This window comes from Anomaloglossus baeobatrachus, chromosome 10 (genome assembly GCF_048569485.1).
Source record: "Anomaloglossus baeobatrachus isolate aAnoBae1 chromosome 10, aAnoBae1.hap1, whole genome shotgun sequence".
In the NCBI taxonomy this organism is placed as follows: Eukaryota; Metazoa; Chordata; class Amphibia; order Anura; family Aromobatidae; genus Anomaloglossus; species Anomaloglossus baeobatrachus.
In genome coordinates this window covers 46,367,514-46,392,207 of record NC_134362.1, presented here as the reverse complement: position 1 = coordinate 46,392,207, position 24,694 = coordinate 46,367,514, and the positions used below count along the sequence as shown (strand labels likewise).

The following is a 24,694-nucleotide window of genomic DNA, read 5'->3' as shown; positions in this document are numbered from 1 at the left end:
GGCAGAAAGCTGCCAATCAGTGGTGAGGGCAGGTTTATACAGTGCTCATGAGCTTGGTTGCCAACTGTCCAGAAAGTTAAGGGCAGACCATAAAAATAGGGCACCTTTTTCCCTGTCCTTAACAAAAATGTAAGGCGTTATTGATTTGTTTGAATCTGAAGCAATTTATACAAATTATTTTGACTATTTCTCATATTTTTACAGTTCATAGTGAATGCAGCTGAAGTCTTCATATCAGAATTATGGCCTGTAGACATGGATCACTTATAGCCAATTATTGAAGTTTTACAATGTGTCCGTAGAAAATATTGTCTGTCTGTGATTTTTTGATAAACTGTCCAGAAAAAATGAAAAGTTAAGTTGGTAACTGTGCTTACGAGAATTAGGGCAAAAACCTGCTGACAGATTACCAGGAAAGAGTTAACGTCTATGAGAATATGAATGATAGAATATAAAACAGGATTCTTTTATTCTATTAACATTTATTTAATAAAAAAAACCTATAGAATTTAAAGGAACGTTTTTCATTCAGTGTTTACAATTTCAGCTTTGTCAATGGAAGGAATAACAGATGAGAACACTTTTAACAATGTTATGAAAAGTAACAATGTATCCAAGTGATAATCTCTTTGTTGCACTTTAGTACTTTGTTTTGAAGCTTGAATATCCCAGATCTTGGATCTGCCTTTCATTCGAGAAAACGGCCTTGTCAATCCGGGACATTGGACTGCCAACATTGATGAGCCAATTTTTCCTGGACAAAAAAAATAAAAATAAAAAAATAAATAAAAAAAATAACGTAAAACACTCATATAATCAAAATAGACCCGATATTCTGTATTTATTGTTAACTGGTTCTTATTAAACTCCAGTTACTTTGAAATGGCTTGTAATGATAATACATAAGCTGTGTACACTGCTCCACAATATGGGATTAAATAAAACCAATAAGAAATAGACAAATTAGTAAAGATTTCTTTGTTCTGTCTGTGTAATAATTTACAAAATATGGCACATAATAAAATGAGCTGAACTCACATTACATCCACTTTTTCCTTTGATCCCTGGACTTGCCCAGTGACTGTTCCATATGCAGTATTTTTCACCCATCCGACCACAGCGACACGTTTGGCCTGTTCTTCTGTATACTACAGGTAAAGAGACAGAATAAGATGGGTTATGTTTAGTAATGAGCGGGCACTACCATGCTCAGGTGCTCGGTACTCGTAACTAGTGATGAGTGGGCACTACCATGCTCAGGTGCTTGGTACTCGTAACTAGTGATGAGCGGGCACTACCATGCTCAGGTGCTCTGTACTCGTAACTAGTGATGAGTGGGCACTACCATGCTCAGGTGCTCTGTACTCGTAACTAGTGATGAGCGGGCACTACCATGCTCAGGTGCTCTGTACTCGTAACTAGTGATGAGCGGGCACTACCATGCTCAGGTGCTCAGTACTCGTAACTAGTGATGAGCGAGCACTACCATGCTCAGGTGCTCTGTACTCGTAACTAGTGATGAGCAGGTACTACCATGCTCGGGTGCTCAGTACTCGTAACTAGTGATGAGCGGGCACTACCATGCTCAGGTGCTCAGTACTGGTAACTAGTGATGAGCGGGCACTACCATGCTCGGGTGCTCAGTACTCGTAACTAGTGATGAGCGAGCACTACCATGCTCGGGTGCTCTGTACTCGTAACTAGTGATAAGCTGGCACTACCATGCTCGTGTGCTTGGTACTCGTAACTAGTGATGAGCGGGCACTACCATGCTCGGGTGCTCGGTACTCGTAACTAGTGATGAGCGGGCACTACCATGCTTAGGTGCTCAGTACTCGTAACTAGTGATGAGTGGGCACTACCATGCTCGGGTGCTCAGTACTCGTAACTAGTGATGAGCGGGCACTACCATGCTCGGGTGCTCAGTACTCGTAACTAGTGATGAGCGGGCACTACCATGCTCAGGTGCTCAGTACTGGTAACTAGTGATGAGCGGGCACTACCATGCTCGGGTGCTCAGTACTCGTAACTAGTGATGAGCGAGCACTACCATGCTCGGGTGCTCTGTACTCGTAACTAGTGATAAGCGGGCACTACCATGCTCGGGTGCTTGGTACTCGTAACTAGTGATGAGCGGGCACTACCATGCTCGGGTGCTCAGTACTCGTAACTAGTAATGAGCGGGCACTACCATGCTTAGGTGCTCAGTACTCGTAACTAGTGATGAGTGGGCACTACCATGCTCGGGTGCTCTGTACTCGTAACTAGTGATGAGCGGGCACTATCATGCTCAGGTGCTCGGTACTCGTAACTAGTGTTGAGCGGGCACTACCATGCTCGGGTGCTTGGTACTCGTAACTAGTGATGAGCGAGCACTACCATGCTCAGGTGATCAGTACTCGTAACTAGTGATGAGCGGGCACTACCATGCTCAGGTGCTCAGTACTCGTAACTAGTGATGAGCGAGCACTACCATGCTCAGGTGCTCAGTACTTGTAGCTAGTGATGAGCAGGCACTACCATGCTCGGGTGCTCAGTACTCGTAACTAGTGATGAGCGGGCACTACCATGCTCGGGTGCTCGGTACTCGTAACTAGTGATGAGCGGGCACTACCATGCTCGGGTGCTTAGTACTCATAATGAGTGGGCACTACCATGCTCGGGTGCTCGGTTTCTAGTAATGAGAAGTTGGACACTGGGACGGGGCCCAACTCATGTACCGAGTATAATGGAACTCAATGGGGAATTTGAGCATTTTTCTGGGGGTCGGGAGGGGGCAGAAGGCGAAGAGTCTGCAGCAGGACTCGGGAAAGGTGGCTGTGACGTCACACGTGGCTGCTTCTGCGGGAGCGAGCAGGTACAGCGCGGAGGCGGGATCCAAGAAGTGGCACTTGGGAGGCAGGAGTTGGGACCCTGGAGCGGCAGTCAAGCCCACACAATAGCGCAGTAGCGGCCAGGATGTGGGACCCAGGAGGCAGTATTCAGGAGGTGGGACTCGGGATCGGCAATCAAGCAAACATCATAGCGCAGTAGCGGTCAGGAGGCAGGAGCCAGTGACAATACTCAGGAGGTGGGACTCGGAAGCAGGTTAGCAGATTTTACCCTGCCATGGTGGGAGGAAGCGGCAAGACAATTTGTGAGCTACATTATGTTTATTCCATTGCCTCCAGCGTTAGGTTATGTATCGGTGATGTTAGTGACATAATTTAGCGTCACGTGACATAACCTAGCGCTGGAGGCGCTGACTAACTAGGGTTTATTTTTGGAGTAAGGCTTATATTTACACTGTGTGCAGAATTATTAGGCAAATTGTTTAGAGATTTTTTTTATTATTGATCAACAACTATGTTCTCAATCAACCCAAAAGACTCATAAATATCAAAGATTAATATTTTTGGCAGTTGGAGTGGGTTTTTTTTTAGGTTTGGCTATCTTAGGAGGACATCGATTTGTGCAGGTGACTATTACTGTGCAGAATTATTAGGCAACTTAATAAAAACCAAATATATTCCCATCTCACTTGTTTATTTTCACCAGGTAAACCAATATAACTGCACGAAATTTAGAAATAAACATTTCTGACATGCAAAAACAAAACCCCAAAAAATTAGTGACCAATATAGCCACCTTTCTTTCTGATGACACTCAGCAGCCGACCATCCATAGATTCTGTCATTGCTTGATCTGTTTACGATCCACATTGTATGCAGCAGCCACCACAGCCTCCAGACACTGTTCCCAGAGGTGGACTGTTTTCCCTCCCTGTAGATCTCACATTTTATGAGGAACCACAGGTTCTCTATGGGGTTCAGATCAGGGGAACAAGGGGGCCATGTCATTATTTTTTCATCTTTTAGACCTTTACTGGCCAGCTACGCTGTGGAGTAGTTGGATGCATGTGATGGAGCATTGTCCTGCATCAAAATCATGTGTTTCTTGAACGATACCGACTTCTTCCTGTACCACTGCTTGAAGAAGTTGTCTTCCAGAAACTGGCAGTAGGTCTGGGAGTTGAGCTTCACTCCATCCTCAACCTGAAAAGGTCCCACAAGTTGATCTTTGATGATCCCAGCCCATACCAGTGCCCACCTCCACCTTGCTGGCATCTGAGTCGGAGTGGAGCTCTCTGCCCTTTACTGATCCAGCCTCTGGCCCATCCATCTGCCCATCAAGAGTCACTCTCATTTCATCAGTCCATAAAACCTGTGAAAAATCAGTCTTAAGATATTTCTTGGCCCAGTCTTGACGTTTTATCTTATGTTTCTTGGTCAGAGGTGGTGGTTTTTCAGCCTTCCTTACCTTGGCCATGTCCCTGAGTATGGCACACCTTGTGCTTTTTGATATACCAGTTACGTTGCAGCTCTGAAATATGGACAAACTGGTGGCAAATGGCATCTTGGCAGCTTCACGCTTGACTTTGCTCAATTCATGGGCAGTTATTTTGCACTTTATGCCCAGCACGCTTCTTGCGACCCTGTTGGCTATTTTCAATGAAACGCTTGATTGTTCGGTGATCATGCTTCAAAAGTTTGGCAATTTCAAGACTGCTGCATCCCTCTGCAAGACAGCTCACAATTTTGGACTTTTCAGAGCCCATCAAATCTATCTTCTGACCCATTTTGTCAAAGGAAAGGAAGTTGCCTAATAATTAAGCACCCCTTATATACGGTGTTGATGTCATTACACGGCACCCCTCCTCATTACAGAGATGCACATCCCGACTAAAGACCGCTTTACATGCTGCGATATCGCTAGCGTATGTACCTGCCCCCATCGGTTGTGCGTCACGGGCAAATCGCTCCCCGTGGCGCACAACATCGCTCGGACCCGTCACACTACTTACCTGCCTAGTGACGTCGCTGTGACTGGCGAACCGCCTCCTTTCTAAGGGGGTGGTTCGTTTGGCCTCACCGCGATGTCATTAAGCGGCCGCCCAATAGAAGCGGAAGGGTGGAGATGAGCGGCACATAACATCCCGCCCACTTCCTTCCTTCCTCATTGCCGGCGGCTGCAGGTAAGGAGAGGTTCCTCGTTCCTGCAGTGTCACACACAGCGATGTGTGCTGCCGCAGGAACGACAAACAACATCGTACTTGCAGCAGCAACAATATTTGGGAATGGAGGAGCGTGTCAACGAGCAACGATAAGGTGAGTATTTTTGCTCGTTAGCGGTCGCTCGTACGTTTCACACGCATCGACATCGCTAACGAGGCCGGATGTGCGTCACGGAATCCGTGACCCCAACGTGTAAAGTGGCCTTAAGACCACAACAGGTCGAAACGCGTTAACTAGGACTGCCTCCCTTGACCATTAATATGGATTTTATGAATCTATAATAAATTGAAGATTTTATGGAATTACCGGACAAATTCTCTTTTTTGGGCTATGGAGGAGACCCTGGAGGACCCCACTGCTGACACAGACATAAAAAAGCTAAATGGCAGTTTGCCAAAATGTACATGAGTAACCAAAATCTGTCTTGTGGACAGATGAGACCAAGATAGAGCTTTTTGGTAAAGAACATCATTCTACTGTTTACCAAAAATGTAATGAGGCTAAGGCGGGCTTTGCACACTACGACATCGCAGGTGCGATGTCGGTGGGGTCAAATTGAAAATGACGTACTTCCGGCATCGCATGCGACATCGTAGTGTGTAAAGGCTTGATGATACGATTAACGAGCGCAAAAGCGTCGTAATCGTATCAACGGTGCAGCGTCGGCGTAATCCATGATTACGTTGACGCGACGGTCCGATGTTGTTTCTCGCTCCTGCGGCAGCACACATCGCTGTGTGTGAAGTCGCAGGAGCGAGGAACATCTCCTACCGGCGTCACTGCGGCTTCCGTAGGATATGCGGAAGGAAGGAGGTGGGCGGGATGTTTACATCCCGCTCATCTCCGCCCCTCCGCTCCTATTGGCCGCCTGCCGTGTGACATCGCAGTGACGCTGCATGACCCGCCCCCTTAATAAGGAGGCGGGTCGCCGGCCAGAGCGACGGTCGCAGGACAGGTGAGTCCATGTGAAGCTGCTGTAGCGATAATGTTCGCTACGGCAGCTATCACAAGGATATCGCTGCTGCGACGGGGGCGGGTACTATCGCGCTCGGCATCGCAGCATCGGCCTGCGATGTCGCAGCGTGCAAAGTGCCCCTAAGGCTGCTTTCACACATCCGGTTTTTCCTGTGCGGCACAATCCGGTGCTTTGCCAAAAAAACGCAACCGTTTTTTTTTTTCTGCCGGTTGCGTTTTTTTTTGCATAGACTTACATCAGTGCCGTATTGTGCCACATGGGCTTGCGTTCCGTCCGTTTTTTGCCGCATGCGGCAGATTTAGCCAATGCGGCGGCCGGATGGAACGTTGCCTGGCATGATTTTTTTGTCCGGCAAAAAAAAAACCGCACTGCGTCGCATCCGGCCAATGCAGCGTGATTTGCAATGCATGCCTATGGATACCGCATGTGGCGTCCTGCGGCAAAAACGCATCCGGCTGCCGCATGCGTTTTTTTCCATTGCGCATGCTCAGTAGCCTGACGCAAGCTGCAAAAATCGGACGGGCCGCATGTTAAAAACGTATGCAAAGGATGCGGTTTTGTCGCCGCATTCGTTGCATAGTGTCACGCTCCCCGGGTCCCCTGTCCAGCTCCCCGGCTCCCCTGCCACGCTCCCCGGCTTCCCTGGCTCGCTCCCCGGCTCCTCTGTCCGGCGTCCCCCGCTCCACAGCCTCCAGGCCTCCTCACCTATGATCCCCAGGCGTCCCGGTCCCCGCTCCCAGTGTCCGCCGGCAGCTTCGCTCCAGCCCGGCTCCCCTGCCTCCTGTTCGCCGCTCCCTGCCCTGGCTTCTGGCACCCGGGCCTCACGCATGCGCATTAGGGCGCGCGCGCGGTCATTGACCCTTTCTTAAAGGGCCAGCGTCCACAGACAGGATATTGAACACACAGGTACAGGGTATAAAGGGGTTTAATGTCCAAGTGGGCGGGGCCTGTTCTTCGTGTGTCCTAAGCTAGGAGTCAGGTCTCCTTGTCTCTGTGATATACTCACCTATCTCTCTTCTAGAGCCGCTCCTGCCTCGCCATCCGGTCCTGCTGATTCCCGAACCCCGAACGCTGACTATCTGCCATCCCGTCAGTCCGTACCATCTTTGATCCCTGTGGTGATCCATCCTCTCGCTCCATCGGTTCCGGACTCTGCCTGACAACATCTCGGCCTCCGAACATGAGCTCCGCCACCCGGACTACCATCAGTGACTCCGTGGTCCCAGGGACTTCTGCTTTCCACTCTTTTGCACGGACTGTCCTGCTACCTGTAGTGCTCCGGCTACCGGACCCCTTGCCTTCAGTGAGGTGTTCGGCCCAGTGGATCCACCTCCTGGGTCTACCCGTCCACCTGGCCCTAACACATAGGTTTTAGAGCCGGATTGGCCGGCTCTGCTAAAACCCGAGGTGTGAAAGCAGCCTAAGCAAAGAATAGAACACAGAACGTATAGCACTGTTTCTGGGAAAAAAAAAGGAAACAATATCTTCAGGTCCTGTACAATCCCTTTAAATACACAATATGATTTACATAGAAGCTGCAGCTGCCGTAGTAAGCGCTAATCTCCGGTGTCACTATGGTTCTTGTAGTTCTTGTTATTTCTCCCACTTTTCTTTGTATTGATTCCAGCAGAGAATTAAAATGTTTCTTTTTCATCTACTTTCTTTTATCTGCCGAATCCTTACATAAAACGGTTGTGTTTTTGGCTCGGTGGGACGCAGCTTAACGCCGGAATTATGTCGGCATCTTCTGAGCTATTTACTAGGTAACTAGAAATTCTCAACTGTTTAAAAATAAAGCTGTTTGGTTCTTAAATAAAAGTCACTTTGTAACATAAACTTCGGGCTCTTTTGTGGCAGATTTCCAGGCAGCGCGGTAAACAATGGATAGTTCTCATTCCGGTTGTTATAGCTGCTATTAGCATGTTACACCCCACTACACCCAAGCAACACCCGACTGACAGACAATCGAAAACATGATCTTAGTCATGATATTCAGCTTCCCAAAAAAATATTTCAGCTGTTTGCAGGAATGTCAGCCTCGCAGAGCACGTCACAGGGTGATAATTGTACAGCACGGCTATTTCAGACCCCAGACGAAAACTATGATATTCAGACCCATATCACTTTACCATACAGTGTACTGAAAAACAGAAAACAAAATAAAAAATTCCAGTGAAATGTTGAAAAAGAAAAGTTAAAATTATTATGGCCAGTAATTTTCCAAGTCAGTATGACAACGGTCACGAGTGTTATGTGGTTTCTGGCAATAGAAGGTCACAGCATTTGGCTGCACAGAATACTCCCCGACTTTCTATTGTTCCTGCTGTTAGCATTCATTGTACTAGGTAGCTTTCATCTCTTCCTCTTTAGGATCCTGTGGAGCTCTTCTTCCATCCAGCTGCTGATCATGAGTATTGCCCTTGTGCTTAAATACTCCCATCTTTCCTGCACTGGCGCTAGTGATATTATTCAGTTCATTCTAGCTCTGGTTGCAAGCAGGTGGCTTGCACTCATCTGTAATATCGTATCTGAAGCTTGCTGAATGTCTGACAGGACGAAGGCTTGTATGCCTAAACTAGTCTCTGACTAATCTCCCGTTTTAACGGAGAGTGGTGAAGTAGGGCTTTCAAAGCCGCGCCAATGACCACTATGACCGATTGTAAGATTAATGTTACTTTTTATTACATATTCAGGTCAACGCGTTTCTGGAGTCTCTGCTCCCTTCCTCAGGACATACAGGAAAAAGTACATCAAATCTACTGGAAACACGAGGAATACAAGATCTATATACACTCCGTCACAGTGACATCAAGAACCAGCCTCCTTTACAAAAAATTGCCCTTGTGCTTAAATACTCCCATCTTTCCTGCACTGGCGCTAGTGATATTATTCAGTTCATTCTAGCTCTGGTTGCAAGCAGGTGGCTTGCACTCATCTGTAATATCGTATCTGAAGCTTGCTGAATGTCTGACAGGACGAAGGCTTGTATGCCTAAACTAGTCTCTGACTAATCTCCCGTTTTAACGGAGAGTGGTGAAGTAGGGCTTTCAAAGCCACGCCAATGACCACTATGACCGATTGTAAGATTAATGTTACTTTTTATTACATATTCAGGTCAACGCGTTTCTGGAGTCTCTGCTCCCTTCCTCAGGACATACAGGAAAAAGTACATCAAATCTGCTGGAAACACGAGGAATACAAGATCTATATACACTCCGTCACAGTGACGTCAAGAACCAGCCTCCTTTACAAAAAATCCGCGGGGAAAAACATACATATAAAGTTAATCATGACGTAGTACATCTCCCGTTTTAAATCACCAGCAAGAAGAAAAGGTCAATATAAAAAAAATCTTTATTGATTATAAAATATAAAAACATAGACAGGATGTCTCAAGGAAGCAAGCCCCACAGAAGGGGTTAAAATTATCAATCTAACCATAATGTTGGGAACACCATAATCTTCAGATGATTATTAATGTTATCAATATTACCCTGTATAAGAGACAATGCTAATATAAATATAGTTATAAATATGTATATGGCAACACAAAAGTTTTATAAAGTGCAAAATTCATAAAAATATAGTATCAACAAAGTACCAACTCTTATACCTACGGGATATCACAAAATACAAGTAAGCGTCCCACACCCTCTCCGACGCACGTTTCGCACTGTGTAGCGCTTTTTCCAGGAGTGAGGTAAGGTTAAACAGAGTCCCTCTATATAGTGCCGATATCCAATTGTCCATATAGTGAGGCCTCCACGTAGAATTCCCACAGGACACTGCTGTCGGTAACGTCATATCCTATCAGTGAGTCTGGCGATGCAAAATCTCCCGTTTTGTCACTGCTACTCTTGCTGGATTTTTTAATATTTTTTCAATAAAATTACATGATTTTACTCACATCTTCTGGTCATTGAGGAATACCGCTGGATTTGCCTCTGCCTTTTTTCACTTTAAGCTTTTTTGGATTGCTTTTTCCTAAATTATGAGTGGGTCCCACCAGTTGAAAACTGAATCCAGCAGCTGATATAAGGGTAAGACGGCTCCTCCACATTATTTGTTTTATCTATGGATGAGTAGTTCATGCATTTTCCTCCATGTGTCCCCCTTGAGTCTTCCTTTAATGTTTAGTTGGGTTGATGAAGCGCTCATCCCACCGTTTCCCTATTTAGAGTCCAGCACTAGAGATACCTAGGGTCAGGTATCCGGCTAGGCACATACTTTAGGTGTGGAACTGTAACGGCAATCCGGGACCACAGACACAAATTGGTTAACGCGAACCGACAAGGGCAAGCCGCCCACTAAGCAGGATCCCGAGGTATCCTGAAACCCTTATACAGGGATCTAGATTTACAGCAAGGTCCAGGAGATCGCTGCCTATGGAAAGTTTGCAGTCCAGGGACAGGGAAGTTGCCAGGCAGGGTCAAAACCAGGATGTCCGCAAGTTACAAAGTCAGAAGGCAGGAGGGATGTCCAGAAAACAGGCCGAGGTCAAAACCGAAATGTCAGGGACGGTACAGCGTCAAAAGGGAGGAGGAATGTCAGGAAAACAGGCCGAGGTCAAAACTGATGGAACTAAGCATAAAACTAGCAAGGGGGAACCAGAGACACAGCAGTAAGGCTATGTGCGCACGTTGCGTACAGTCACTGCAGAAATTTCTGCAGCGATCTGAAGAGCACACGTGCGCTTTAAATCGCTGCAGAAATGTCCGTAGTGAAAAAAAAAAAAAAAAGCCGATTCCATGCGCTCTGCCTGCAGCTCCTGCCATAGACAGAGCAGGGGCTGCCGGCAAAGCGCACGGAAGTAGTGACATGTCACTTCTTAGAACGCAGCGCTTCGGCAGTAGCCGAAGCGCTGCGCTCTAAAACGCCACGTGCGCACGGCCCCTGCACAATCTCCATAGACTGTGCAGGGGACGCAGGACGCATGCAGTTACGCTGCGCTACAAAGCGCAACGTAACTGCATGTATTTACGCAACGTGCGCACAAGACTTAAGAGTACACTTAACTATATCTGGCAAAGACCAGCAGATGCTGAAGATATAAAAAGGGTGTGGTGCCTTCCCATAGGCTGGAGTGGGAGTTGATACATCAGCTCGAAGGCATACACCACCACATTCAGCCAGTGCAAGTCCTAGCCATACCAAGCTTGGTGGGTGCGCGGAGACTGCAACCACCAGAGCAACTAGTACTGACGTTTCTCCTACCACCAGTAGGGAATACGGCGGCGCCTGGTGACCAGAGTAGTCGTCGCAGGTGGAGATGTAACAAGAACCTATCTAGGGTGGTGAGGGACCCCGGGGACCAGCTGCGAGTTTGATCAGGGGTCACCATCTCCCCCTTCCCTTTCGCCGCTCGCTTGATACTTCCCTGTAACCAGCGTGACATTAAGTGATGATTTTTTGTGGGGTAAATTGCAAACAAAAAAATAGTTTTGTGTTGCCATTTTCTAAGACCCATAAATAATGTTTTTATTATTTCATCAATTGGGTTGCTCTTTGTGTGATGAGCTGATGTTTTAATCTTTACCTATTTCAGGAACATACATTTTGATTGTTTTGGTTTTTTTTTTTATTCAATTTTTGAATGGATAAAACCAGTTGTGACATTTTGATTTGTTTTTATTGCTCCTCACATTATTTACAATACAGGTTAATTAATTTTGGATTTTAATAGACGGGACTTTTTCAGACGGAGCAATGCCAGATAGGCTTATCTTTTTATATCTTAATATTTTGCGCCAAACATCAATATGGTCACGTTACTTTGTGCATGCTGGACATCTAGGTGAGATGTTTGTGTTTTCTTACTATAAGGCCCATTTCACACGTCAGTGAAAAACACAGACGTTCTTCACTGACGTGTAAAACACGCACATGTCCCTCCATGTGCCGTGATTCACGGCACACGTGGGTTGCCTAAGTGCAATCCAGGCTCCGTTCTCCGTGGCCCGTGATTGCACATAGAGATTAACTCACCTGCGCCCGCTCCCGCTGTCCATGGTGCTGATCGCTCCCGCGGTGCACCATCCGGCCGGCGCTGACACCCGCAGCAGCTGCTTCCGGGTTGGCTGTGTCGTGCATTCATGAATATGCACGACAGTAATGAGCTGGCTCTGAAGCAGCAAGCTGCACGGGCTGCAGAGGACATCGCTGGACGCCGGGTGAGTAAAAATGATTTTTATTTTATATGCACGTGTTTTTCTGGCACGTGTTTCACGGATCACACCACTGCGTGGTCCGTGGGACATCAGTGATGCCAGAAAAAAATGGACATGTCTCCGTGCGGCAATCACGGACACGCGGGTACGCCGCATGGAGACACGTGCAGTGAAAAATCACTGACGTGTGAGCAGACCCATTCATTATAATGTGTCTGCGTATGTCAGTGATTCTGGTACGTTTAAAAAAAAGCACAAACGGCCCAGAATCACTGACGTGTAAAAGGGGCCTTACATGTAGTTTGCCTTAGGTTACGTTCCCATGATGCATTTTATTGTGAGCTGTAAATTATCAATTTGCAGTTAGCACTGGGTGCACCAGTATATTATTGGCACCAGAAAAGATTTATTGGACAGGAAACCATTAGCCCACATATTTAAAGGTGGAAATGATAATGAGCAATGGACCTAGGTGTTTAAGCCAATGCAGACTATTCACTAGTATTAATTAAAGCAGGAAAGAACTTGTTGTAGTTTCACACTGGGTGTGAACCATCTATAGACTATTACACCTTTATTCCTGAGATTTGGGGAACTCCCATGTTATTCCCATTCATTTGTTCTATGGTGTGTTAACATCTATAAGGACATCCTTACTGTGTGGTTTTGAGACATTTTTGTCACACCAGGTGCAGGAGGTCACCCGGCGAGGAGCGCAACGCAAAGGGAAGAGCAAGGAAGAGGTACAACAGAATTCCCCAGCAATAGGGAGAGGGGAGCGGGGTCACCTCCTGATACTCTGATGCCTGCATTCCCTAACATCCCTAGACAGGTCCTTCCTCCGTGCGCCATCACGTGCCTAGGCCCTCTTTGGCCCTAAATTCACCCTAACTAGAGTGTAGGCCAGCAAGACACTAGTTTTGCTTCTAAAATAAAACAACACGAGGAAGGTAAGACAAATGGATGGGGAAATACACACCAAATAGCACTCCACAGCTTCTCCAGCAGGAAACTTCTCAGCTGCAACAGTAATGAACACCTCAGCTTATTCAGAGACAGTCTCCTTCAAAATGGTCAGTATAGAGCAGTGTTCCCCAACTCCAGTCCTCAAGGCCCACCAACAGTGCATGTTTTTTGGATTTTCTTAGTTTTGCACATATGATAATTTAATCATCTGTAAGGTGATGATTCCATCACTTGTGCAATTCTAAGGAAATCCTGAAAACATGCACTGTTGGTGGGCCTTGAGAAGTGGAGTTGGGGAGCACTGGTATAGAGGATCTATAACTGGCATGGAGGGAAGCCAGGAGTGGGTAAATATAGCAGAAGGGAGTGATGATAAGATGTTACAGCTGTGATTAGGGCGATGAGTAATCTCAGCCTTAAGAGAAAGGATACTTAATTCTTTCAGCATCAAATGAAAGTTAATGCACTCCACCACAAGATAACAGTCAAGTGAGCTCAACAGAGGACCTGCAACCACTTAATCATTGAGACATCCTGATCCCAGATCCCTCAGAGGTAACCTGCGGAAGTGACACACTAGTGACAATTTTATAGTACATTGTTCATAGTCTTGTAGATTCACATTACTATTAATACTAAGCGCATACAAAGAAGCGCAAAATTTTCACTTATAAATATAAATGCACTTTGACCTCCTGGTTCTTTCTGCTATTCCTGAAATCAGGAGGGTGCCGTAACCACATAGTGCCTCTCTCTGCCATAGGTTGAGAGGCATTTCCTTCAAATAGCACACATGCCCTTTAAGAGGAAGACCGGTGCGCGCACTCGTGTTTTACTCTGTTTTGACTCTGGTCCTGGTCAGTCCCCTGGGTGGTAGGTGCGGTGAGGACTTGTCATCCGGGCCAGGACAGAAGTCAGGGCCAGGTCGGGGGCCCGGACCTCCCTACCTTCAAGGTTACCTCCAGGTGTGATGGTGAGCTCAGGGACCCCAGCTTTAGGGTCTACATAGGTTACCCTATATTCCCTGGTCATCTGTTACACACTACGGGTGACATATAATCATTGAGGGGGCATAATAGTGCACCCAGCTCATGGCCAAATCATAGATGCTCCAACGCTCTCTTTTTTGGATGGATTAAAAGTTATCTTCACTAGTTACAGGTACAGTGCTGGTATGATTCTCAAAGAGGTGAAGTTCCCTTAAAGTGCTGTATACTTAATCAAAGAGGCATTTTGGGGGCAACAGACGTCCTTAAATATTTGCTAAACATTCCATTTCATCTGCAACATGAGATGATGACAGCTGCAAGTCCAGAGTGTCATGTTTTTCAGATTTATACTAATCTCTTTTTATTATATGAAACCTAGCAGAGTGAGGCTGTATTCATGTGAGCTGTGTTATCTGTAATTAGCTCAGAATTTATTTTAAAAACTATAGTGAAAATGTGCACTGTGCCGTCATGTCTGTAGCATGTAAATGGAGTTTGGAAAACCATATCAATATGAACTGTGCTGTAACTAGTAATGAGCGAGCACTACCATGCTTGGGTGCTCAGTACTCATAACTAGTGATAAGCGGGCACTACCATGCTTGGGTGCTCAGTACTCGTAACTAGTGATAAGCGGGCACTACCATGCTCGGGTGCTTGGTACTCGTAACTAGTTATAAGCGGGCACTACCATGCTCGGGTGCTTGGTACTCGTAACTAGTGTTGAGCGGGCACTACCTTGCTCGGGTGCTTGGTACTCGTAACTAGTGATGAGCGAGCACTACCTTGCTCGGGTGCTTGGTACTCGTAACTAGTGTTGAGCGGGCACTACCTTGCTCGGGTGCTTGGTACTCGTAACTAGTGTTGAGCGGGCACTACCTTGCTCGGGTGCTCAGTACTCGTAACTAGAGATGAGCGGGCACTACCATGCTCGGGTGCTCAATACTCATAACTAGTGATAAGCGGGCACTACCATGCTCGGGTGCTTGGTACTCGTAACTAGTGATGAGCGGGCGCTACCATGCTCGGGTGTTCGGTACTCATAACTAGTGATGAGCGGGCACTACCATGCTCGGGTGCTCAGTACTCGTATCTAGTGATGAGCGAGCACTACCATGCTCGGGTGCTCAGTACTCGTAACTAGTGATAAGCGGGCACTACCATGCTCGGGTGCTTGGTACTCGGAACTAGTGATGAGTGGGCACTACCATGCTCAGGTGCTCAGTACTCGTAACTAGTGATGAGTGGGCACTACCATGCTCGGGTGCTCAGTAATCGTAACTAGTGATGAGCGGGCACTACCATGCTCGGGTGCTCGATACTTGTAATTAGTGATGAGCGGGCACTACCATGCTCGGGTACTCTCTTCTCGTAACTAGTGATGAGCGGGCACTACTGTACTTGTTAAGAGCAGCTGTATGGTCAGATGGGCTTTACTCGAGTACTGTGGAAGTCATTGGGGGAACTCAAGCATTTTTCACCCATTGACTTCAATTATATTCGAGTGCTGGAATCGCGCCTATCCGAACATCCATCCAACTGCTCTAAGGCTCTGTGCGCACTGGGAAATGGAATTTTCTTGAGAAAATTCCGCATGCTCTCAAAGATTACCGCACCCGCGGTAAAAAACCGCGGGGAAACCGCACCCGAAAACCGCATGCGGTTTGCCGCGGTTTGCTGCGGTTTTACCGCGGTATTATTCGCGGTATTGCCGCGGTTTTGCCGCGTGCGGGTTGGGATGTGCTTTATTGCATTCAATGCAATAAAGCACATTGAAAAAAAAAAAAAAAGTAATTTAATCCTGAGATAGTAGATAGATAGACAGAAGAATAGATAGAGGGATAGATAGATAGACAGACAGATAGATAGATAGAGGGATAGATAGAGGGATAGATAGATAGACAGAAGAATAGATAGAGGGATAGATAGAGGGATAGATAGATAGACAGAAGAATAGATAGAGGGATAGATAGATAGACAGACAGATAGATAGATAGAGGGATAGATAGAGGACAGATCGCTGCATTTCCCAGGGTTCACATTACCGGCCGTGGGAAATGACCGGTAATTACCTCTGCTGTCTGCTGCATTCAGCCTGTGTCTGTGACAGTCGCGGCTGGATGTCAGCAGCGCAGGACCTGTGGATTATGCCGGAGCTGTGTGGATTACGCCGGAGCTTTGGTGCGGGAGGGGTTAATAAAAGGGTGAACGAGGCTTGTTGGTTTTATTTAAAATAAAGGATTTTTCGGTGTCTGTGTTTTTTTCACTTTACTTACGGGTTGATCATGTCAGCTGTCACATAGACGCTGCCATGATCAAGCCTGGAGTTAATGGCGGTGATCCCCCACCATTAACCCCTTGTATTACCTTGCTGCCACTGCTACACGGCGGCAAGAAGAGCCGAGGACACGCCGGTGCTGCCGCATAATGTATGCGACAGTGCCGGGGCAGCTGCGGCTGATATTCTCGGCTGCGGGAGGGGGAGTGAGGCGGGGGACATTAACCCTGCCCCTCTCCCTCCCCGGCCTGAGGATACCGGGCCGCCGCTGTGTGCTTACCTCGGCTGGACGGTAAATATGCAGCGGAGCCCACGTGCTTTGTTTTCTATATTTCCGTTTTCTTTCTATGTGTGTTCTATGTGTCTGTGTCTGTGTTCTATGTCTGTGATGTGTCTGTGTCTGTGATGTGTCTGTGTCTGTGATGTGTCTGTGTCTGTGATGTGTGTTTGTGTCTGTGATGTGTGTGTGTTTACTCTCTGCTTTGCTTCCTCATCCTGTCATAATGACATCACTTCCCTGCAAAACCGCAGGCAGCGATGTACATTACCGGAGGTAAACCGCGAAATACGGCAGGGAATAACGCAGGAAAACAAAGTGAACCGCACAGAATTTGCTGCCTGCGTTATTCCCTGCGGGATTTCATGATTAACATTGGAGTCAATGGAGTGAAATCCCGCAGCGACGTGCGGAAAAGAAGTGACATGCACTTGTTTTTGCTGCGGGATTCCCGCAGCAAAACATGCAGCTGTCAAATTCCGCCCAGTGCGCACAGGATTTTTTTTCTCCATAGGATTTGCTGGTGATTCACTGCAGAGATGTTATGAACATTTTCTGCAGCGAAACATGCAGCAAATCCGCGAAAAATCCGCGGCAAAATCCGGTAAGTGCGCACATAGCCGTAATGAGTACCAAGCACCCGAGCATGGTAGTGCTCGCTCACCACTACATGTAAACTGTTGGGGAGTTTTGTTGCAAAACTCAAACAAAAAAAATCAGAAAAGTCTGAAAAAGTTTGTAAACAAAAATCTTCTAGGCCTGGACTGAACAAGTTGGCGACATATTGCAACATCTATCTTTTTCCATTCTTCAAGAACAACCTCTTTTAGAGAGTGGATGGTGAATGGAGAGTGATGACAACTTGTCTCTTCAGACGTCCCCGTAGGTGTTCGGTTAGGTTCCGATAAGAAGACACTTGGCCACTGAATCACTTTCACCCAGTTCTTCCGAAATACAACAGATGTGTTTGGATCATTGTCATGTAGGAAAAGTGCACGTCTACCAAGGGCATGGAGTGATGGTAGCATCTACTTCCATTATAGAGCAGAACATCTGTGAATTCATGACACTATCAATGACATGTAGCTGCCCGACACTAGCAGCTCCACGTAAGGACACTGCCACCACCATGCTTCACTGTAATGCTCAACCATTTATCTTTGAAACACCATATAGTTTTGAAGCCATCCGCTCCAAAAAGATTTACCTTGGTCTCATCACTCCAGAGCATAGAGTCCCAGTAATGTTCATATTTTTCAGCATTTGTCCTAGCAAATTGTAGACAGGTTTTTTGTGCATGGCTTTAAGAGAGGCTTCCTTCATTAGCAACACCCATGCATGCCATTCCTCTACAGTGTATGCCGTATTGCGTCATGGGAAACACCTTGGTTTGGCTTTTTTCTTCTTTAGCAAACTGCAGTAAACTTGCATGTGGATTTTCTTCACCCTTTTCATCAAAAGATGATCTTGTTTAGGTGTTAAACACCTACAGGTCTTATGAATGGTTGCATTTCGATCGTTGTTACATTTTTATATCACTTTTGCTTCACTATCTGCTGATGTTCTTGTAGCCTTTACCTTTCTTGTGTAAAGAAATTATTTTCTTTCTCATGTCTTGTGACATTTCTCTTCCACGTGGTGCCATTGCTGACAGCATGAAATGGGAAGAGGTTTTCCTTTGTTAAGTAATCACCTTTTATAGTCGCCTGTCTGCTGGACACCTGATTAATGGGGTTCAATTCTTGGTCTAAATTTTAGCCTTGCTCCTAAGACTTTCATTGGGGTGTACTCATTTTTTGCAACATGGTCTTGAATGAAATTGTAAGGAAAATTACTTTTTTGGGTGGGCAAAATAACAAATGTTGTTTGCAATCAATGGGCAGGCTCCTGGCCAGACAATATCCATGTATGCCTGCTTCTTGTCTGAACAGAAAAACACTGTCGAATATGTTTTGGAAACTAAAAAAATATTATAATATTTATGTCTATGAATATTTCTATGAAATCAGAAAAGCATCTATGATGGTCCTAAATCATTATATTTCCTAGTCCCCTCAACTCCATCTCCCACCCCCCCCCCACCCCCCAAAAAAATGTAAGCACACTGCAAATGCAAAAATGCAGGCAACAGTGATCAACCGATATCAAAGCATTCGTACTGTACCTTGCGGAAGAATACCCCTGGAAGAAATAACAAGAAACATTATTGTGACACATTGTGTAGTTTTTATGCCTATATTTTTCTTTAGAAATTATGCAACATTAGTATCTTCTATTGAAAGCACTAAAAATTAATTACACAGGGGTTAACGTCTAGTTAATCAGTTCAATTTTTTGAGGGGTTGGTTAATGGCTTTGTCTTACTGCAGAAAGGGTAGAGGAGGAAGGCTGCAGACAGTTGTCTAATGGCCAAACAAATGGCACCGAGGAAAAGAGGAGAAGATGACTAAGTTCCTGGGACATATAGAGGTATGCATTGTATTCCTGAAATATAACCTGACCTGGAGTGGTACCTGTTGTCTACTAGCAGCCCAGTCCATCCTGACCATCAGAGGCACTGGTGAAGACCACCCAATAGATACATAGTCATGCCCTTTGAGGGTAAGCCGGTCCGTGGCACAGTGGGTCCACTCCCGCTAGCGTAACAGTGTGCAAGGCATCATGAAATCTGGATTACTAAAGGATTTTGAGTCGCAATGTAGTGACCAGTGTCAGAAAACTGGCCATGTCTGAGCCATCACCTTTGTGCTGTCACGTCTGAGCCATCACCTTTGTGCTGTCACGTGTGACCCATCACCTCTGTGCTGTCATGTCTGAGCCATCACCTCTGTGCGGTCACGTCTGAGCCATCGCCTCTGTGCTGTCACGTCTGAGCCATCACCTCTGTGCTGACACGTTTGAGCCATCACCTCTGTGCTGTCACGTCTGAGCCATCACCTCTGTGCTGTCACGTCTGAGCCATCGCCTCTGTGCTGTCACGTCTGAGCCATCACCTCTGTGCTGTCACGTCTGAGCCATCACCTCTGTGCTGTCACGTCTGAGCCATCACCTCTGTGTTGTCACGTCTAAGCCATCACCTCTGTGCTGTCACGTCTGAGCCATCACCTCTGTGCTGTCACGTCTGAGCCATCTCTGTGCTGTCACGTCTGAGCCATCACCTCTGTGCTGTCACGTCTGAGCCATCACCTCTGTGCTGTCACGTCTGAGTCATCACCTCTGTGCTGTCACGTCTGAGCCATCACCTCTGTGCTGTCACGTCTGAGCCATCCCCTCTGTGCTGTCACGTCTGAGCCACCACCTCTGTGCTGTCACGTCTGAGCCACCACCTCCGTGCTGTCACGTCTGAGCCATCACCTCTGTGCGGTCACGTCTGAGCCACCACCTCCGTGCTGTCACGTCTGAGCCATCACCTCTGTGCTGTCACGTCTGAGCCATCATCTCTGTGCTGTTACGTCTGAGCCATCACCTCTGTGCTGTCACGTCTGAGCCCTCACCTCTGTGCTGTCACGTCTGAGCCCTCACCTCTGTGCTGTCACGTCTGAGCCCTCACCTCTGTGCTGTCACGTCTGAGCCATCACCTCTGTGCTGTCACGTCTGAGCCATCACCTCTGTGCTGTCACGTCTGAGCCATCCCCTCTGTGCTGTCACGTCTGAGCCATCACCTCTGTGCTGTCACGTCTGAGCCATCACCTCTGTTCTGTCACGTCTGAGCCATCACCTCTGTGCTGTCACGTCTGAGCCATCACCTCTGTGCTGTCACGTCTGAGCCATCACCTCTGTGCTGTCACGTCTGAGCCATCACCTCTGTGCTGTCACGTCTGAGCCATCACCTCTGTGCTGTCACGTCTGAGCCATCACCTCTGTGCTGTCACGTCTGAGCCATCACCTCTGTGCTGTCACGTCTGAGCCATCACCTCTGTGCTGTCACGTCTGAGCCATCACCTCTGTGCTGTCACGTCTGAGCCATCACCTCTGTGCTGTCACGTCTGAGCCATCACCTCTGTGCTGTCACGTCTGAGCCATCACCTCTGTGCTGTCACGTCTGAGCCATCACCTCTGTGCTGTCACGTCTGAGCCATCACCTCTGTGCTGTCACGTCTGAGCCATCACCTCTGTGCTGTCACGTCTGAGCCATCACCTCTGTGCTGTCACGTCTGAGCCATCACCTCTGTGCTGTCACGTCTGAGCCATCACCTCTGTGCTGTCACGTCTGAGCCATCACCTCTGTGCTGTCACGTCTGAGCCATCACCTCTGTGCTGTCACGTTTGAGCCATCACCACTGTGTTGCCACCTCCGAACAACAACCTCCGTGCTGCCAAGTCCGAGTTACCACCTTCATGCTGCCACATCCAAGCACATCCGCACCAAACATTAAGAGGCTAACCCGTCCATCAGAGTCGATCTCCACTGGTTCTGGCAGTCGTGCATTTAGGCCCTCTGGAGCTGCACCTGACAATCCCTGTATAGGGGTTAGCTCCAGGTTAGCTCCTTCAGGGGAATCTAGTGTATGGCCCAGTTGGTCCACTTTCGCACGCTCAACGCCCCTCGGCGACATTAACAGATATATACGGAGCAGATTTATTGTCTGAATTTTTTCGGGATGGAATATCCACTGCTTATTACAGTAGACGTGTTATGAAAAAGATTTTTAGAAAAGCTCATTGTCACGCTAGGTACAGGGAAGTACCAAGCAAACGGTGAAAGGGAAAGGAAACCTTGTGTCTAGGGAAGCGAGAGATGGTGACCCCTGACAAAACCAACCACTGGCCTCTGACTTCCCTGACCAGCCTAGATGGGTTCCACACCAATGCGCTGAGCAGGATACCTGACCCTGGCTAATCCTGAAACAGGCTCCAGGTAAACAACGGATGGGATGAGGGCTTAGTCAACCCCACTAAGCTCTAAAGAAGACACAGGAAGCACACAAAGGGGAAAGTAAACAACTTATCTCTAGATGACTGAAAACAGACAATTGAGTACAGCTAGGCACCAGAGTCACCCTGGACAAATAATATGTATCAAATACGGACCATGAATATGCTGCGTATTTTATGACTCAGGGAGAAGAACTGCAACAACAACAAAGTTTCTCCAGATGAATACAAGCAGACTGCTTACACTAGAGACTTGTAAAGAATTTTTAAACCTATCACCAGCAAAGAGCAAGGGGAATTGAGGGTGTTTACAGACACAAAGGGAAGTGCTGATGATTAACAGCTGAAAAGGTCAGGAAGTCAGCAGGGTCCTAAAGAGGAAGGGATTAATCCCAATCAGGGAAAAAGGGAAAGACAGAAAGCAGCTTGTGTAGCCAAGCGGTGCGACCTTCTACAGCCGGAAAAAAACAGGATGGTCTGTCAAGCGTGACACACCCGTGACATTCATGCACACGAAGACGAGTATACGCTACCAAAGATCCGCAACCAAGAGGTACTGTGCGCACATACCTTAAAGATGCTTTTTTGAGATAGTTAAAAATTTGGATTAAAAAGGCAGGCAATGTTATAAAATAATGAAAAAACCTAGGCCAACCCATTATGTCCTCCACCATGCCAGATGTTATTTGTATACTTGGTTGAGGAAATGAAGTGCTCTCAGCCTCAGCACACATGACCGCTGCAGCTAATCACATCTCTAGTGTATGAAACGATGGTGGATACAGTATATCAGATCAGTATAAGGTTTTTTGTTATTATATCACATTGCCTGCGTTTATATGATCTAGTAATGTGTATGGGTTCCAGTTTCCACGCAGTCACTGATTTGCATTTGCAACACTGTAATAAAAGTTCCAATTTAATTTATGATTGTTAGTTTGTAGACTAAAGGCTACTTTACACACTGCGATATCGGTCCCGATATCGCTAGTGTGGGTACCCGCCCCCATCTGTTGCGCGACACGGGCAAATCGCTGCCCGTGTCGCACAACAGCCGTCACACATACTTACCTGTCCGGCGACGTCGCTTTCTAAGGGGGCGGTCCGTGCGGCGTCACAGCGACGTCACTGAAGCGTCACTGAACCGCCACCCAATAGCAGCAGAGGGGCGGAGCTGAGCGGGACGTAACATCCCGCCCACCTCCTTCCTTCCGCATAGCGGCCGGGAGGCAGGTAAGGAGAGTTTCCTCGTTCCTGCGGTGTCACACATAGCGATGTGTGCTGCCGCAGGAACGAGGAACAACTTCGTTACTGCTGCAGTAACGATTTTTAAGAATGGACCCCCATGTCGCCGATTAGCGATTTTGCACGTTTTTGCAACGATGCAAAATCGCTTATCGGTGTCACACGCAACGCCATTGCTAATGCGGCCGGATGTGCGTCACAAATTCCGTGACCCCAACGACTCCGCATTAGCGATGTCGCAGCGTGTAAAGCCCGCTTTAATCTCCGAAGATGGGTGGGAAGGAATGTATGGAAAGGGTTGTAATTCCTACAGCTGCAGTGATGGAGAGCTAAAGTAACTGTAAGTTGGTCTATGTCCAAATATTTATAGACCTGTCTGGATGCATCTCGGATTGTTATTACTTTTAAAATACATTTTATAGTCCAGTTTTAATGGCCCTTTATTAAATTTAACTATCTGTGTTTAAATGCCGACTCTATGGATAGATTGCATCTGTTGCATCCGTCACCCGCACACATGTATATTAACAATACAAATGCAGAACGTTATGGCCGAATTCAGACGCCCAGATATACAGTATTTTGCAATTGAAACATTTATTTGCAGTGCAGAGTAAAAAATAAATAAATAAAAAATAAATAAAAATAAATAAAAAAATAATATATATATAATTATATAAATTATATAGAATATATATATACATATATATATTATATATATATATATATATATATATATATATATATAATATATAAATTATATATATGTACAAAAAAAATATATATATATATATACAGTGTATATATATATATATATATATATATATATATATATATATATATATAAAATGTATTTATTTATTTTTAAATATTTTTTTTATTTTTTTATTTTATATATATTATGTATATATATATATATATATATATATATATATATATATATATATTTATTATTTCAAAGCCAAACTACTTTCTTACCCTGCACATCTCCATAAACTTCATAGTCGACAGACCACAGCCCTGGAGAAGTCATGGTGCAGACCTGTAGCTGTGACCATTAGGGGTTTAATGCTTGGTCGTGTCGCTGGCCAAAATGGTTTGCCTGTTACTAAATTCAGTGCAGAGCAATAGCCACACATAAATAGCACACATCAACGCCCCTATTACAGAGCAGGTGCTAGGACAGAATTTAAAGGCAACCTTTCAGGTCCCCTATGCCCTCTAACCTATGCTCCTATGTTCATCTACATAAGTTCCAAAAAACATATGTTTGTTGTAAAAGTATTTTTAGATATATAGCATTTTTTCAACAATTAATCAAAATTAAAAGTAAAGTTTAGTGTTCCTTTAAAGCAGGAGTGGGGAACCTTTTACCTCCCGGGGGCCATTTAAAAATTTCTACCATCCTTCGAGGGCTGCACAAAATTATCAACTTGAAAATGACCCTACTATACAATTAACTCACTGTTACGGCCGGAGCTCCTTGTTTTTGGTGCGGCCGTGATATTAAGCGATATTGATCTTGTTGCTTCTCAACTGCTGTTCCAGGTTTGCGTCGGCTGGGACTGCTGTATATAAATCACAAAGGAGATGCTGAGGGCATATGCATCACAGGAGACGCAGGGGACATATACTTCACAGAAGGGGCTTGGGGCATATACATCACAGGAGGGGCTTAGGGCATATACATCACAGGAGAGTATGGGTCATAAACATTATAGGAGGGGATGAGGGAATAGACGTTACAGGAGAAGCTGGGGGAATATATCACTGGAAGGGTCAGGGGGCATACACATCAAAGGAAGGGCTGGTGACATATACATCACAGGAGATGCTAGGGGCATACACATCAGAGGAGATGCAGGGG

The 24,694-nt window shown here is 46.3% G+C and overlaps 2 protein-coding genes across 4 annotated transcripts in view; one reads left to right on the top strand and one right to left on the bottom strand.

The window, feature by feature from the left end:
* The window catches only part of RCE1 (Ras converting CAAX endopeptidase 1), a 433,314-nt gene that overhangs the window by 380,280 nt on the left and 28,340 nt on the right, over positions 1 to 24,694 (top strand). The window lies entirely within an intron of this gene.
* Positions 482 to 23,917, bottom strand: LOC142255091 (acylphosphatase-2-like). 2 transcript variants are annotated; one of them, XM_075326538.1, is made up of 5 exons: positions 23,806 to 23,917; positions 18,873 to 18,888; positions 17,529 to 17,655; positions 1,039 to 1,148; positions 482 to 754 (listed from the first exon to the last, which is right to left on the bottom strand). In XM_075326538.1, the coding sequence occupies exons 1-5, from the start codon at positions 23,858 to 23,860 to the stop codon at positions 640 to 642; spliced, it is 423 nt and encodes a 140-aa protein (XP_075182653.1). In that variant the 5' UTR covers positions 23,861 to 23,917; the 3' UTR covers positions 482 to 639. The 2 variants fall into 2 exon arrangements, with proteins under 2 accessions (XP_075182653.1, XP_075182654.1); XM_075326539.1 differs by lacking the exon at positions 17,529 to 17,655 and having other exon boundaries at positions 484 to 754; positions 18,872 to 18,888.

Coding starts and splice junctions, on each gene's coding strand:
- LOC142255091 (XM_075326538.1), bottom strand. CDS start 23,860: ATGACTTCTCCAGGGCTGTGGTCTGTCGACTATGAAGTTTATGGAGAT. Junction 1,149..17,528: donor CCATCCACTCTCTAAAAGAG/GTTGTTCTTGAA, acceptor CTTTACCTGTAG/TATACAGAAGAACAGGCCAA. Junction 755..1,038: donor AAGGAAAAAGTGGATGTAAT/GTGAGTTCAGCT, acceptor TTTTTTGTCCAG/GAAAAATTGGCTCATCAATG.